The sequence below is a fragment of the Xiphophorus couchianus genome, chromosome 6 (genome assembly GCF_001444195.1).
Source record: "Xiphophorus couchianus chromosome 6, X_couchianus-1.0, whole genome shotgun sequence".
Classification (NCBI taxonomy): Eukaryota; Metazoa; Chordata; class Actinopteri; order Cyprinodontiformes; family Poeciliidae; genus Xiphophorus; species Xiphophorus couchianus.
In genome coordinates this window covers 14805083-14822770 of record NC_040233.1, presented here as the reverse complement: position 1 = coordinate 14822770, position 17688 = coordinate 14805083, and the positions used below count along the sequence as shown (strand labels likewise).

General features: G+C 39.7%; 1 protein-coding gene across 2 annotated transcripts in view; it reads right to left on the bottom strand.

The window, feature by feature from the left end:
• pbx1a (pre-B-cell leukemia homeobox 1a) overlaps positions 1-16136 on the bottom strand; it is a 64787-nt gene extending 48651 nt beyond the window's left edge. The window contains exons 1-2 of one of the 2 annotated variants that reach the window (XM_028021009.1): positions 15393-16136; positions 13943-14016 (exon numbers count right to left, since the gene is read on the bottom strand). In XM_028021009.1, coding sequence (XP_027876810.1) covers positions 13943-14016; positions 15393-15577 — 259 coding nt within the window. In that variant the 5' untranslated portion in view covers positions 15578-16136. The remainder of the gene's footprint in view (positions 1-13942; positions 14017-15392) is intronic. The other variant, XM_028021011.1, reaches the window with a different exon arrangement.
• Between the last annotated feature and the right edge of the window lie 1552 nt (positions 16137-17688).

The following is a 17688-nucleotide window of genomic DNA, read 5'->3' as shown; positions in this document are numbered from 1 at the left end:
TTCATGTTAAAGTCCAGTAAAAAAAAAAATCCAGTTGAGCGCAGAACAAGAGCAAGACTTTGAAAATGTCAGGACTGGCTACAAGCAGCAGAACATACATCCAGTTTTGGTAATGAGGGCAGTGAAAGTCTATCCAATCAGCCAGAAAAAATGATTGCTAGGCAGAATTTGCATGTATGATACTGAATACTAAACACATAATATAGGATTCAAGCAAGTCTGATAGATGATAGGCATATTACACTCATTGATAATGCCATTTGAGATATTGTGCTGCTTCAAAATTAAATTTTGGAAGAAAAAAAAACAATCAAGCTGAATTCCAAAAAGAAACCCTTCAAATGCTCGTTTCCATTTATCAAACGGAGACCTTTTTTAAGAGCAACTCTCTGGCAAACCATCTGACTCATAAATCCAATTCAAGCCTATTACTGAAGAACTTTTAAAGCTATCCTTCATTAATGTTAATGGGGTTTTTTAGTGGAGGCCAGTGGTAGTTAGGACTACATGGCTGCTTTCCCAAGATTGTTTAACAGGCACCAGACAGAGATGGATGCTTCTCGCAGTCCGATAGGCTCTCCGAGCCATCTATCACCCAGAGGACCCACCCACAGAGCTGGCGTTCCATAACAAAAGGGCAGGCAGGAAAGCTCCTGACTGACAGCTCTATGTGTGGCGGCTGATCAGACAGCAGACAGGAGATGTGGTAACCCTTTCCTGGCCTCGTCTTTCTGTAAAATGAGTTGTGAAGAACAGAGCAAAAATAACGAGAGAGCAGGGGAATCAATCAATATACAGACACGTGAGATAAATGAGAGACTCAAACAGACACACACACAAAAAAGCTTCCTTAATGCTGCTGAGTAGGTACAAAACTAATCAGGCAAATGAAGCTGCCCGAGCAACATAAACTCTGAACGGAGCGCTGTGTTAAGGCATAAACAGTTATTATCACAAAGATTATTACCCTTACACCTCCAGACTTGCTAATTAGCACAATAAACAGCCATGCTCTAAAATGTATGGGGAGAGCATGCCATAAAACCAACTGCAACATGTAGATGCCTGTGCTGCACACTGAGAGACACAAATAAGAGGCTGCAACCTCTAAACTCCAGCTAAAACACATTAAAAATAATAACATAAGCACATAAACTGCTTTGCTTCTGTTACAGCTGTAATCTTTTTACGAGAGGGCACAGATCCTCTCAGGACAAGTATAAATATATACGTATGTATTTTTTTTTTTCCCTTGAAATGTAGACAAAACAGACAGGGGAGGGGGGAGGAAGCAGGGTTCAGAAAAGACACACTAAATTTGGACAGTAAGTAGTATCACCCCGTCGGCGCGGTACACCGCACATTCGCAACGCCCCATTTAACCGCACACGGCGCTTCCCTCTATTGCCTTCATTTGCATACTTCAGCGGGGCCCTGACGGATGAAGACGGATGGGGCGAAATCAGCCTCACTGAAACAACTGTTTTATCAAGGTTAAACTATCCAAGAAGCTCTTAACCCCCGCGCCTTTATCGCACTACGGTTCTCCCAATATCAATCTATCAATATGATCTTATCGGAAGGCGGGGCGGCTGAAGATGCTCTCCGTAAACTCAAGTAATAGGAACATAAAGGAGTTTTATGTCTTTAGGGGCAGAAGACTGCTAAACACGGCGCTGAAGGACATGTACAATAAAACAGGCTGCACGGTGATGCTGGCGAGCCAAATAAAAAACATAATGGAAGAGGAGGACGAGTTTGCCTTTAGGGGTGAAAAACATGCGTGTAGCAGAGAGGCTGCTGGTTCAAATCTTGGGAAGAAATCAGCATATGTTACATGTAACATTCTGAATTCTTAACAAAAGTCTTAACAGAAACCTTCCATATTTTTAAAAGTAACCAAGATGTCTGGAAATACTTGTGTTTGTGCCATCTGGATCAAGCATAATGCAAAATGACAGATCCTGTCCTATCAGTTTAAACTATCACACATGCCTTCCTATTTTGGGAGTGATAGTATGTAGCGGTTTTCTAGGCAGTCTATTTGTGTTCAGCAGACAACCACATGGTGCATGTTTGTATTTATGTGTGCAGAGATGCACACACAAAGTGGTTCCAAAGGGGAATCACATAAGCACTTCACAAAAAAGCATAATATCAGAGGTAGAAATGTCAGCAGTTAATCAAATAAATGGTGGGAGGATTTCCACATCATCTTTAATCTAGAAATAAGATATTTTTAGAGCTTTTCTGTTTTTGTTAAAAAGAAGTCAAGTCAAATCTGTTCTGTAAGAGAAATCCTGAACTCAAATCCTGATTCCAGGTTTTTGTTGTTGGGTACTGGCTCTAATTACATGTTGAGAATCGCGTAGTTAAATTTGAAGAATCGCAGCTGTTTTTTAATCAGCTTTCAATATAAAACAATCTGTTTCTTATCTGTCTGGATGATGTCACCTATTCTGCATCCTCTACTCCCCACTTTGTCATAGGAAGGGCGAGATATGAGAAAGTTTTCAAGAGTCTGTCTGAAACTGCAAAAAAAGGAGATACATTTAGCTATTTCTATGTTTTAAAGTATTAAAGAAAATATTCCACTGACCAGAGCCTAAACATGGCATCTAAATCACTTTAAAAGTAATAATCAATGTGATATATTTTTACCAATTGTCTACATTTTTTTCCGTCATGACAAATAAATTTTACTAAATTTATCTGTCATAAGAATTTCAATTCATAGTTGTTGATGTGTCAGAAACATTAGTTTTAATTATTTAAACAGGCTTAGGGAGCAGGAGAATAATATTTTCTGTCATTTTTGTCTGCACACTGTAAAGAAAAACGTCTCTAATTTACAGTAAAATACTGGCAGCTGTGACTGCCAGAACTTTACTGTATAAATACGGTAAAATTTATATGGGCACATATATCCATTTAAATGCGGTAAAATTCTGGCAACCACAGCTGCCGGTATATTAACGTAACTTAGAGACTTTTTTTTTACAGTGCACAAGACAAAAAGAATAAACATTTTACGAGTCTAATTTTCAACAACTGAAATCATAAAAGACCTCATTCAAGGTTTAGCAATATTCTCTCAATGAAAACATTGTCAGCTGATGAATGATTTGAGTTGATGAAAGCAAATAAATACATTTGATTATAAGCAAATAAAGTAATATGCCTTTCAGATGTCAACACTTTTTACAATGGGAACTCTACATACAAACACATCTAAACAAATTAAATTTTCTTTTCGGATCAATAAAGTATTTTTGAATTAAACTGAAATATAAATGTATACAGATGTAAATCCTACAGAGGTTTCCTAAAAATGAGTTTTCCTCTGTACGTGGATGTACAGGATGGCTGTGGCTGAGTTCCTCTCTCAGCCATGGCTGTGTTTCGTCAGGAGGTTCCATGTGTTGCTCCTATATTTGCACTTTGTCTTCTACCGTGTTATTCACCGCATGTTGCAGCAAAAGCAAGGTTTTGGAGAAGCACTTTCTTCTAGAACAATCAACAAGGTGTGTGCAATGTGGAGAAAAAGTGGAAAGCGGAGCACTCACCAAGCAAATGTGTTGTCAAATTTAGCTTAACTATGAGGAACAACAATGTTATGGCACTTTTCCTAAAAATTTCAAGGACAGGCATGAAATACTGTGTAATGACCGATTTATTTTTACAGCCCTGCAGACAGCGACGCCAGTTCAGTCAGCACATTTAAAGCCAGTTGTGTACAGGGTGCCAGTGCTGGCAGAATTGGTGGGCCAGTTGTTTCCACATACAAATGGTCAGGATGTAAAACTATCTGTTCAACCTCATTAAATTACATGTAATTCTTGTATTTAGAGTTTCCACTGTTGCAACTTTGTTAGCCTAGTTAAACCTGTGTAAACAGAGCATATTAAAGCTATCCTGCTAAGACTCTATTTGAAAAAAAAAAAGTTTGCTCCTGATGAAATGTGGTGTGTGTCTTATTTTACTATATCTTAAAGTTCTAGGCCTTTTATATATATTTATAGCATTTTGTGCCCTCACCTTAAATCTGCAGTAACTTATATATATAATTTTTTTTACATCTTTATTAAACAACCAATCAGAGCTAGGAGGAGGGTCTTAGTGCTGTCAGTCAACCTCATGTACTGACAGTGACTCAATGTGTTAATGGCAGAGAAACAACTTGCCTAGCTGTAGTGGGGCATGTACACAAGTATGATTGACATTGCTAACACTGTCCTCGTGGCTTTGATTGGTTATTACTAGTTAGCACTGGGAGCACTGCCAACATAGTGATAGTTTTAACAAATAAGTACAACCCTCCAAGCCCTCCAAAAAAAACAAAATTGGATTTGAACATCTGATTGTCAAATACCTAATCTTAAATTATCCTGATCTGAGTCGGAGACAGGAACGACAGATTAGCGCATCGTTGTTAGCAATGCACACATGCAATACAACATCAAGTGAGCTTTTAGAAAGCAAAAATGATCTACCACGTAAATTTACCAGGCAAATAAAACTCACAGCATAAATTAAAATCTGGCATTTTTTTTCCATGTTTACTGAATGTTTCTGAGGAGTGCAACCAATTAAAATCTTTGGATATAACCTTATGTAATTTGACTACACCAAACTATTCATGGCACATTACAGTTTTCGTAATAGCCAGCTGATACATAATATGACAAATGAGTACACAAACATAAGAGCAAACCACCTCCCCTCCTAACTTTTGATCTTTGAAGGGTAAAAACCCTGTTAGGAGTGGCTCTGTAATAAATGAACAGAAGTATATAATTTGCTGATTATGCTCAAGTAGAAAAAAGAAAATGACAGCAATTAACATAATTTCAGTGGGAGTTAACTGTCCAGAACTAACATCGCCAAAGGCAAGCTGGCAGACAGCAGGCACAGAGGAAATCCACAGCTTTCACTCTTCGGGTTAGGGATATGGATATATTACAGAAGCGGAAGGAGTTGTTGTGTTATCAATCCTTGTTGGTGTTAGCGGGGTGATGGTTTGCATTGCAGAAAAAAAAAACCCACTTTGGATTCAAAAGCTGAACAATGTAAAAACAAGATCATATTCATTAAGCTTTCAGATTGATGGCAATTTAATGACTAAAAGAAGCAACATAATGATATGAAAAAGCAAAACTTTTTTTTCCCCAAAAAAATTATCAAGCCGTTTTTCGAGGTAATTTCAGGGCTCTTATCTATCTCACCAAGAGGGTCTTAGCACTGCAGGCCATCAGACCATACCCTGACCTCTGTTAACATTCATCCTTTTGCCCCACTGTGTTAAATGCTACCTGTGGTGTCGCATCTGCCCTGGGAAGTGATCCAAAGCTGCAGCATCCAGTGTCTCTTCGGAGCCCCGCGGAATTAGCAGCAACGATCCCAGGAGACAACCCGCCTGCCAATCCCTGCCCCTTCCAACACAGACTCTGACACAGAAATAGTAAACACCGCACACCAAACTTGAAAATTGCAAGCATGAGACTGTTTGATTCTGCAGCCACAAAATAACTCTTTGTGTGGCTAAATTTATCATCGTTCTGTGCCTCAGTGAGAAGAGTCTTTCTCTACAGTTCACTATCTCCTAACAGTTTTTTCTGTGTTTTTACTTCCAGTGAAAGTACCGAGGTTACCGAGGCTCATCTCTGGCCCCTTTGTCTCTCACAGCAACTGCAAGGTTTATTAACATAAATTAGAATAGCTCGCCGAGAGAGTACCTTGTCGCTACGCGTTACCCAAGGCAACCTATCCTCCGTTCTCAATCCACCTGAGCGTGTGTATGTGTGTGACTGTGCATGCATCTAAGAAAAAGTGTGTGTGGGTGTGCGTGAGAGAGAGAGAGTGTGTGTGTTTGGAGAAGAGGGGAATGCACTCCCTTGCATCTAAATGTGAAACTCCCTCTGAAATGAGGGAGACATATCCACACCCATCTCTCCCCTGTCCTGATTAAAATAAATGGTGCTATCTGCACTGCATGACTCACTACACCATGGCATTACTATCAGTAATTGAAACATCCAATCACGACTGAGCCATCAGCCTTGCTGCTCTTTCCCATCTGACTCTGTGGCACCTGATTGAACATCTGACTATATGGGATGTAATACACGATATGCAGTGCGGTTTATACAGAGGAAACCTGAAGGGAGAGGAAGAAATACCAGGAGGAAGTTTGTGATTCTTTTTTTTTTTTTATCATTTTTATTTTGCGTGGCATAAGTAACTGTGTGTTCAAAGCATATGTAAATGTGTGCATCTCCGTGTACCCCTCAACATCATGAGCAGATATCCAGTGAGAGTCGGCAGCCTCATTGATTGGTGTTGATTCCATCTGGGCAGCGAGCAGCGACTGACAGAGGATCTAAGCCGCTGCGAAAGGCAACCATTAATCTTGCTCCTGTTTAAGCAGCATGTATTAATTTGTGTCATTTTTACTAAGTCAGCCAGGGAAGAGTGCTCGCCGTCTTATGTTTGACTGTTCATCGAAGTCGGGGAGTGGAAGTGGAGGGTGGGGGGGAGAGGTCTTTTGTACAACCCCAACGTGCTGCCAACATGCCACTTACATCTTAGTGGCGACGAGCCAGGCAGCCCACCTACATCAAATTACACAAGCATTCATGAATGCATATGCAATTATTTTTTTGTCTGATTACGGGTAACCACACAATTTTAATTATACATTTTTCAATAAATAATAACCTAAATGTTAGACATTTTTTATTATCAAGGCGTACAAAGTTTTTAGAAAATATTGTTTCATATTCATCACACTATACCTAAAGTAATTTCTTTTGTGTGAAATGCCATAAATAGTACATGAGCGATCAGGGTTTTCTCTGGCTATACAGACCATGCCACGCTGCCCCTCCCCTACCTGTTGCCGTGCACTGGATGATTACAGCATTTTCCCCTTGCTTATGAGACAGAGGAATATTTCAAGTTAATAATGTTATGAAAACTAACAGACCAACCCGGAACCATCATGTTAAAGCGATAAATTTTAAAACTATAGTTGGGATGCTTTGAGAGGTATAACAAAAATTAAAAGGTTGTGGTTTGAAAGCTGCTATAATTATACATGATTAGGTTCCTACAGTTTAAAGTCTTTTTAAAAAGATGCCAGAGAAACCACAGGAGTTTTTCCTGCTGCATGGCTCGTTCAGTAATGCTGCAGAGGCCCTCCCTTGCTTCTTGCTGCACTCTACTGTTCAGCTGGCTGAAATTAGGTTACTATGGTTATCCTTTACTTACAAAACAGGCAAATATCTGTCTATAAAATACACAGTTATTGCATGGAAACCAAAAGAGTGCCACCTATAACTCCAAATGAGAAAACTGTGTTTTAAAACACTTATAGACGAGCTACAAGTAACTTGTCACTTAAGCAGCTGACTGATGCTCTACCTGAGCAGATAGCTTCACTAATTAACTAGTTAATACAAGATCACAATAATTGTAGTGTAGTTCGATAAAGAGCAGAATGGCAATAAGCACTTTTAATTAAAACTACAAAAAAATTGCAAATATTCTATATTTTTAAGACAATATATTGAGAAGGACTGGGGATGAAATTTACCTACTTTTCTAATTTCTGCATATTTACATTGCTGTAAATTGTGGAAATAAATAACAAAAAATAACAATAAAGGAATATTACAGATAACACTGTAACTGTAATAGTCAATATATATGATACGTTATTTTAAGGCCAGTAGAAATAAAGCTGTAAATTTGGTCAAGGTCATTATAAAATTGCAACCTCACACTGACCCAGACCGACAGCAGAGGTTTCAACTCCAACAACATGAGAATGTATGCTTTGACTGGTCAAACTGTGAGGCGCAATTCCACAAGTCTGTGCAAAATCCAATCAAATCTAAACAGCACCAATAACGAAAAAAAAAACAATAACTGAGGCAATTGAATTGGCAATAATGTCACCGGAGCTGTTGTGTAGACACTAAAAGCTGCTCCAGAGATAAACATCCGATAAAAAAGAAACTCCACTCCAGCCATGGAGCAAATTTCCTCTCTAAAGCGATTTTATTTTCGATAAGTGGGAGGGCATTCTTAGTGTAATGGATCCAAATATGATCAGATGCCAGAAAACTAAGAACAGGGTTGTGTGCAGGATAAGAGCCCAATTGTCAGAACAATCAACACTGCTGGATCAGATGACCAGAAAGACAAATACAGTCAAAATATAAATATAAAAAATTGGGGGCATATTTAAACAGATGCATTTTGTAACTATTTATTTCAAGGATATCAACATTATATTTCAGGCCTTTATTTTGAAGGAAGAATAGAAGCAGATCTTTGTTTGACCTGTTGATGAAATGAACATAATATAAGCACTGTGAGAATACTGCGTCTGGCTAAATGTTAGTCTGTAACGAAGGTTAGGGTGGCAGCTGTTTTGGATATACTCAGAAACTTTGCATCACATCTAGTCCAAAATCTAAAATATTTAAATTGACCAAACTTTAACTGTATACAATTAAACTTACAAAGATAATATTGTTCTACACAGGTTCTTTATAAAGGTGTATGAAAACCTTCCTCTGCTTCTTAGTAGAGAAAGGCAATTGTATAATTATGAAAAATAATTATTATGATCAAAACCATGGTTAGAATTGTTATTTAACTGTGTGGACTATTTTTCCACTGTTGATTTCATCAACAATAAATGTGTTTATGTTTCAAAAGATGACTGAATGCAAATAATGTGAACTGTTTTGCACCCAACTTACACTAATGAATGCAACTGTTGTCGTGATGTACCCTTTTTAATAATGGGCACATTGTATTTTTATAGCAGTAATTGTTCGCTTGAGGCTTTGACTGCATATACTGACAGCTTAACAGCCAAACAGACAAATGAATTTTTTAAAATACCTTTTATTGTCACTTTTATCACCATCGCAATTAATATCGCAACATATCGTGATAAAAAGCTAAGCAATGTCACAGAATCCTGACTTTATTTTTCCTAAAAAATATTGTTAATGTCTCACCTCATCTCATTCTTGTGAACACAATACGCAGTAATAAAACAAAGCCCAGCAATAAGGCATTGTTTAGACATTTGCTAAACATAGCAATATAAAAAATAATAATAAAAAGAAATGTTCAGATGTTTGTAAATGAGCACACAGGTACTCTGTAGTTATACATCGCAACACTGCATATGACCATTCTACAGCCAGATCTGTTATCACGGCTAATTACTACTCCCACCTCAGATATACAGGGCTGTAATTAGCCTCTTAAAACATGATTAACATGTCTCAATTAAACCAGTCAACATTTGCATAATATATTAGCTGTCCTAATTGCAAGTGAGTTTATGCTGGAGGACAGGAGAGCGGCTGAAATACTTGTAGGTTTTCCTGAACTGCACGGGTAATGAAGTACAAATATAAAATGAGACATTAAAAAAAGTACAGCAGATTATTTTTATATCCTGTAGCTTACTTTTAAAGCTACAATCTGCACATCCTCCATAAAAATATATCACATGGGTATTATCCCTCACTTGGATGAACATTTCTGGTAAGAGGTTCATATAAGCTCACAAATCAAAGCCTGCTTTTCTCAGATAAAAAAGAAAAAAAAAACTTCACTCTCATTTTGAAGTTATTTATTTTGAGGTTATTTATGAGAGAGCAGACAAAGTCCTGCTCGGTCTTATTTCCGTGGAAACTAAAACATGAAGGGGCTGGGGGTAGTGGGGGATAAACTGCTGCTTCTGCACTTCCAAGCCAGGGACAGATATACAGTCTCCCAGCTAGCACGGGGAAACCAAGGACATAGCCATTAGTTTCAGGACAGCGCCACATTGGAGACTAATGCCTCCATCTGTCACTGGATATGAGAGGAGAGTAACAAAGAGAGGCAACACTAACCCCTGAACTCATCATGGACAGCCGTGTCAATTAAATACTGAAAAACAGCAGCACTGGGAGCCATAGTGACCAGTTTATCCACTGCTGCACAGGAGCTCAACGAGTACCTCCATCATCGTTTAGTGTTGATATTAAAGGAAATGCTGGAAATAGCCATTTGACATTATCGCGATGCACCTGCAGGTTTACATCAGGCCTGTTGAGGGAGTCACCGTATAAATTGCTTATTTAATAGTCAGACAAGTCATAAATTAGTAAATGCTTGTTTAAATCTAAATTCAGTCATTTCTAAGCAAAGGTTTCTTGTTTTTGTTCTTTCTTTTTCCGTTTAAGCCAAACTTTCCAAGCAACTCTCAGGATTATGTCTAATTATTTAAAAAGGTTCCCAGAAAACTTGACATGGGTGTTAAGGACAACCTTAAAAACAAATGTATGATCACATGGTATTTACCAGCAGTCACCCGCTTAACAGAAATGTTACTCGTAGTTTGTCAACTGTAGTTTAATAGTGTGAAACCTTGATAAGTTTTCACACCAGGACAGTTTTTCGCTGCTGAAAATATTTCCATAAAACTGAAAGGGTGGATATGTCTTCATTGTAAGTGAGCTAAACATGTAGAAGCCTCATTTTATTCAGCTGATCAGCAGTGTGCAGCAGCAAGCGGGGGAGGAGGGCATTAGTCTACTGCATCTCTCCCATCACTTACACACTCTCTTAGAAATTTGGCTAACGAGTACTGTGTTGAAATGCATAAAAATAATTACAAAATGAAATCCTCAAATATCTTCTAGCCATATATGCTAAAAGTTTTGCGATCTTTTCTGGAAGTGGAAGTTAGAGAAGCTTCTTGTTGTTTTTCAGCAACATGAAGGCATCATCTTTAGCCGAGGTTGACAAGCATAAGAAAAAGCACAGACGCTGGGCTTACAAATTAAACTGTATTCCTCACCTTCCACTGAAATATTCTGTCTATGTTTCCTTATCTCAGTGCTAGACAGAGGTGATGGCATGTAGTAGTGTGTATAATATCTCCAGTTAGAAATTATGATTATTCCACAATCACAGCCGTTTTTCTTGCATGAAAGCGAACTTGAACTTTGTCTATGAGAAAGCGTCTTGCAAGTGCACAGTCTGTCCTACATGAATGCTTAATGACACTACAGATTAAAATGTGTTATTTCCATCCACAAGTATAGTACTAAATATGTAATTATGTCATATTACTGTCAAATTAATAAAAAATACGGGATCTTTTGCCTGGCAGGTGTATCAGAAATGTTTAAATCTTGTCTGTTGCACATCGGGTCATTGGAACTATTTTAAACATTTAAAGGAACAGCATGGCCATTTCTTTTTCTTTTTACTATACTGAAACTGTAACTTTTTAAAAACCCTTTTCTCCTCCGTACCTGTAAGCAGCCCATGCCAGCGCCATGCTGTTAAATAATAACAGCTCTTGTTTGCTTCATGCCGAAAAGTGTAATATTTTCAATTGCATTCCCATTCCTTTAAGAAGCCTTAAAGAGCTCTGATTGCTGTGAATATCTAAAATGTTTTGCCTAATTAGCGTTGCAGACTCTCGGTAGGACTGCTGTTAGCAGGACAGACTGATTCAGCAGGTCTCTAGCTTTGATAAGTTCAAGCGGTGTAATGCATTATCCGTCTGATCACATTAGTCATGCAGGAGCTCTCCATCTGACCCGAGTCTGCATGGATGTAACGTGAGGCCGCTGACACAGAGAGGCCTGACGAAATGAAACAGTCCCAGGCCCGCAGATAGAGAGAAACTGGCGGTGGTGGTGGGGAGTGAGTCGGCCTGAAATCTGACACCCAGAAACACCGACTTGGTGTCTGGCTTCTCTTACTTAGTCAACCTGTACGTGCCAGCTTCCCTCGCCGTAATGGTTCCAAGCAAACAAAGACGCTTTCCAGCCCTAGTCACAGGATATGAAGCAGAGCGCAGGAAAACAAACCCGAGTGCTCTCAGTAACTTTGCTTACAATGTCGATAGTTTAAGATTAAAAAAGGCAGAGGGCTCGGAAGGGCGGGAGGAAGATGTTTCTGTGAAACACGACCTTAGCTGCCAAAAGACCGTCTCTAAGTGAGGTAACACAAACCTTCGCTGTTGGTTTCCTATAAGCCAGGCGTGTGAACCTGAGCTTGTTTAAGCTTGCTAAATACTCCAACGCAGTGACACTGCAGCGACCCCGGCACAAATCAAAAGGGGAGCGAGGTGGCGCGGGGTCATCAGTTAAGGCTTCCTCTGTCCACTATTGGCATGCACTCCCGCCTTGTTTGTCAGCTGCCTGCCAATGGACACCTCACTGCGGCAGTGACCCATATTGCTGCTGTCAACGCTCACACTGCCGACACAGAGCAAGAAAGAGGCGCACATGGCTCAAACATGCAGCAAATAATCGCTAATGCGGAGAAACTCTTCCTCTCTTTGGTAAAAGGTTGAATTGGAGCCGCCGTGCTCGTCATCTCTTCTTGGAGACACTATGACTGCAACAATGTAAAAAGCAAGGAGAAGCTGACTCTTTATAAAGAATATAAAAAAGTCTTGACAAATTACAGGCTGTACTCCACTCGCATACACTGCACTCAGCACATTTGGCTGTAAATGCCATGGTGAAGGTTTGAGTCATTTTCTCTGTCACTGCAGTGAAAGGATTTTCAGTTTCGTCTGCACAAACCCTCCTATAGGCGAAGATGAGCCGCAGCTCAGCTCTTCAATTTCAGACAGGGGGAATTTTTTTTTCGGTGTCTCTGGAAGTGTGCGTGCGTGCGTGCGTGCGTGCATGTGTGTGTGTGTGTGTTTGCGTGAGTGGGGGTGTTTACGTTATTCATAGATTCTAAATGCTTTTCTTCATGAAGCTGGAGAAGACATCGAGAGATTTGTGATGTTTAGGTTAGGTGAATGTTCGTTGAGTAAAACAGAAAAAAAGAGCAAAGCAATAAGAGAAAAAAAATAAAAGCTCATTTGAAACATGTTCATTTCCAAACTTGGTACTAAACATAGGGGAGGACAATTTGCAGTCTGAGGAGAGCTTCTCTCCTGTCAGAAGCTTGGTTGCCAAGAACGGTGGGAAGAGGGGAGAGGCAAAGGGGGAAAAGCCAGGAAAAGGTCCAAGTCACTTTGTTCTTCTTTTTGGAAACGAACTCTGGTTGAACCCAGGGAGACGCCAGACAGTTTACAAAGAGCCAGGCATTACTCTTTCACTTTTCCGAGCCTTGCAATTTAGGAGCGAGGGCCCCCAGCCTGCACTGTAGCTTCCTCCGCAGGGGCCTGCGCTCTTTGTAAATCTGATGAAAATCTCAAGTGTCTACATGTTTCCCCTCTTGTTTTTAGAGAAACCTGTGCCAAACCCTGACTCATACAGATGAAATGTCAGCGCAGAGAAGTTCATGTTATATTAATGAAAACAGTATTGCCTCCATGCGGCTCGGCCCCTGTGTTTATTCTCAGCCATCTCGCACGGCTGCGACGCGACAAGCCAGTCGACAAAGTGACTCCCTCTCAATAACCTCGCAGACAGCCTCAAAGTTGTGCTCTCAGATAAGCTTATATTGGATATTTTGTTTTATTTCCTCCCTTGAAAAGCGCCACTGTGCCACGTCCCTCCGAGACAACTCGCAGCCTTTCATCACAGGAGCCGCTCTCCTTTTTTAATCTGCTGTTAAATTAGTGATAATTCACGCATTCCTTTTAGTGGCTTTGACCCTTGTCGTGAACATAAACAGAAAATACCTCTGCGTGAAAAACTGTTCACTTAACACAACAAAATCAAGCCCCACAGAGAGGGGTGAGGAAGGTTAAAATGATAACACTGCCGTCCAACAGCAGCCGGTTTTCTCTGCTTTTTCACATATGTTTTATGATGCGTTGTAGGTAAAAACAGGACGTGGTATTTATACAGCTGAATCCAATTATTTAAAAAAATAGAAAGTGATGGTGAGACACAAAGATGGTGCTGTTACAGCCAAAAAGCTTCTCATCTATGTGCGTCCTTACCTGTTTTCTCCTTTATTTCACACAAGACATTGAACAGAGCAGGTTTCATTCGATGGCAATTGAGTGCGTGTTTCCTAAAAAGAAGACAGCACATCAATAACCAGGTCAATACTCAAGCAAACAAACATAGACATCTATTATTATTATTATTATTATTTTTATTTCTAATGCTGTCATTAGAAATAAAACATGAGAGCAGGGTAAAATTATGCACCAATTATTCAGTCAGAGATTTTGATTCAGCCAATTTTTCCTTCACTGACTTTAATCTGTGATCAGCAAATCAAATCAAAATCTCACTTTTAAGCTGTTTAATTTTTTTAAAACTGCAGGAGTAAGGTAAAATGTGCACAGAGTTATCTAAAGACCAACATTGGTCAATTTTCCCTTCATGGGCTCTAACTGCTGATCAATAATTTTAAAAAAATATAGGAGCATGGCAAAATATTCACCATCTGGAATCAGCCAGTTTTCCCTTCATTGTGTTGGTATTTTCAGGTCAAATTTAAATAATGTATTGTTTTTCATCGGAACATTTAAACAACAAGAACAAAAATACTGAAGCAGTGTAAAATATGCACAATTAAATCCTCCAGAGATGAGAGGCAACCAATTTCCCATCACTGGCTCTGATTGATGATTGGCAGGTCAAATTCTTGCAAGTAAAATCTGGCCAGTTTATTCACCATTATTGTCTTGTAATATTTTTTTACTCTATTTTGCATTTATACTAGCACCATTAACAAAGAGGTATCATTTTATTCTCTTTTATGGTCAGTAGAATTAAAAAATAAAATAAATATCAGCGTCAGACAACTGCGAATTGAGATTGAAGAATCGGCAGGTTACATCTCGACCAAAACAAGAAATCGGCACAGGCCAAGAAAAGCTCATTGGTGCATCTAAATAAAACTAATTTTCGAACTAGCTGTGCTAAATATTGAAAATGTAGATATTTTTATAACACACTAATAGGGCAAAATCTATCCAGTTACAACCCACCTCTTAAACATTTACATGTTTTATTTCTTTAATTTTCCCTCTTTATTTTTAGTGCTGGGTGTAAACCACAGAAGAGGATCTGCATCCTGTTATTATGGCACAGGATTACAATGTAAGCTCCTTTGTAACAATTAAGCCAAAAGACTCTGAGTAACTGAGCTGCCAAGTCCCCTCATAGATAAAACTGGTCTGATTTTCTTAATCCGCAATAATCAGGCGCTAATTAATACATTCTGATAGGAAATGATCACACAAAAGTTGTCAAATTATGAAATCTTCCAAGTTTTTAAGGTTTTGTTTGCCGCTTTCGCCCAGTCTCGGCACTTCAGTGGGCGTTATTGGTTTCATTTACAGGCAGTTCTGTTACAAGCGAGTATTATCTCCCCCCTTCCTCTGATATTTCCATCTTTTCCCATAAATAACACGAGTGTTTTTAGTTGCGTCTCACCTTGCCTGCGCTTCGTCTAAGCTTTGGTCTGTGATGGTCATTATTTGCTGTAATATGTCTCCGATGTCCTGCTTTCTTCCGTCTCCGTCCGTCCCCGCCGTGCCATCCTGCATATGCTGCGCCAGGCCGGGGTGTCCGGCCATGCCTACCCCGTGGGAGTGCATCAGCCGCGGCTGCTCGTCCATCCCTGACCACGGTCCCCGCTGCCTCCCCTCCAACTTTTTTTTTTTTTTCTTGTTGTTGTTGTTTTTAATTTGATGTGAAGAGGAGGGGGAAATGAAGAGAAAAAAATCCTCGGGAAATTCCTCTGGATTCCTCGCGTCTATCTGAGCCCAGACACTCCTCCTTTTTTCCTTGGTAAGCTTTTCTGGATTTGGGAGGAGGGAGACTGACAAACCCTCTCTCTGCTCTGCTCTGCTCTGCTCTGCTCTGCTCTTCTCTTCTCTTCTCTTCTCGGCTCTCTCTCTCCCTCTCTGTCGGTCCCTCTCCCAGCTGGTTTAGGTGAAATCTGATCTGAATCGCTGCATTTGGCTTTGGCCACTCCTGCACCGCTACGTTAGGGACGAAGGAAAACCAGGATTGAACATTAAAGGTTCCTAATCTGATTAAAAGTGGAGCGCGTTGTGCTCCTCCGCTATAGGCTGCAAATAATCGGGAGCTCGATGCGCTGAAAGTATCAACTTGCCGGCGAAGGATCTGAGCGCAAAGTGGCCCACCAAGTGTTATTGTTTCGCTTATGTCTGGTAACTGACTCATAATCAGAGTATGGGATGAAGAGCCTCCGCCCCCTTCGAGCCACGATTGGAGAGGAAGGAGCGCGCAAGTCCCACCTCGGTCCTCTCCGAAAGCGTCAATCATTCTCCTGGTGGAAGGTGGGACACTGTAATAAACATTAAGAGATGTGACCGGGCCGGGTGGCAATGCGGTGATGGATAGAGAGTGAATATGTTGCCTAATAAATAATTGTGAGTGGCAATGGAGCTCTGACCCAGCAGTGGCGGCATGGCGGTGCTCGCAAAAGACACTCTGTCAGCCAGACTATATATTTTCCCGCTGAATATTTACATTCGTATAATCAGTCAAAGGAATAGTAAATCAACGTGGATTTATTGAAACATGCTGCGGTTTGTGAAGAGCATCTCATTAGCCTTGAGTTGTAACAGAGACCCACAACAAGCATCACCCCGTTCATACACTTTGGGCATTCACAAACAGGGCTGCACTTTGGAAAAGTGCCTATAAGGGCAGCAGCCTAGGCACCCAAGGTTTTGTGGGTCCTCAAAAAAAAAATTACAGAAATGGATAATTCACAAAATGATTGTTGTATTTTTGTTAGGGTAAGAAATGTACTAGAATTAGGTTGTAACAGTATTGGCAGACTTTAAGCCTTCGTGAAGATGATAGTTGCGTTGATGAGGCCGATTTTGTGTATTGACAGCATATAGTTGAAGAAATTTGGAAGTAGATTGTATCGTTTATCATCGAAGAAAAACAAGACAAGAATCATTATTTATCAAGATGGAGTTAAACTCTTATTGAAGATTTTTGCACATCTTAAACTGCTGTGATTGGGATGAACTTAATGTAACTGTTATACTTGAATGATCACCTAATTAGTGATCGTTCACCAAATAGATGAACAATATGGGTAGTTCATATCTGTTAAATATAAACTACCCATATTTAACAATGGGTAGTCTAAAGAAGTAATTGTGCTTGTGAGGTTTGGACTGTATTCAGTAACATATACAGTACAGACCAAAAGCTTGGACACAACTGTGTGTCCAAGCTTTTGGTCTGTACTGTATATTGCCAAAACAACATATGAAATGATGAAATATTTTATTATTGTAATATTACAATGACAATAAAAGGAAATTCATAATGACCATTCCTTCCTATTTTGACAGTTATGGTGCAGTTTTTACAGGAACTGCAGACTAACCCGGGAGACTTTTCCTGGGAGGAACAACACAATCGCCTCTCGCTGCACTTCTTCTGTGCTTCAAATATTGCATCACAGTGACCTGTCAAACATAGAAACAGGTTACATTTGTGTGTTTTCAGAAGGTGGCAGTAATGGCAAGGTTGCCCGTTTGGGTAAAAGGAATGTCACAGTTCATCCTGAACAACAACAGCACGGAACTTTTTTCTGGTTCAGATATGTGTGAGATAAACAAATGGAGTAATCTGGATTGCTCCATTTTGCTTCATAATTACCATTTTTAGCAACAGCAAGGACTGGCCAAAATAAAAACTGTTATGTTTCATGTAACAAGGTGAGTGTTTGTATTTC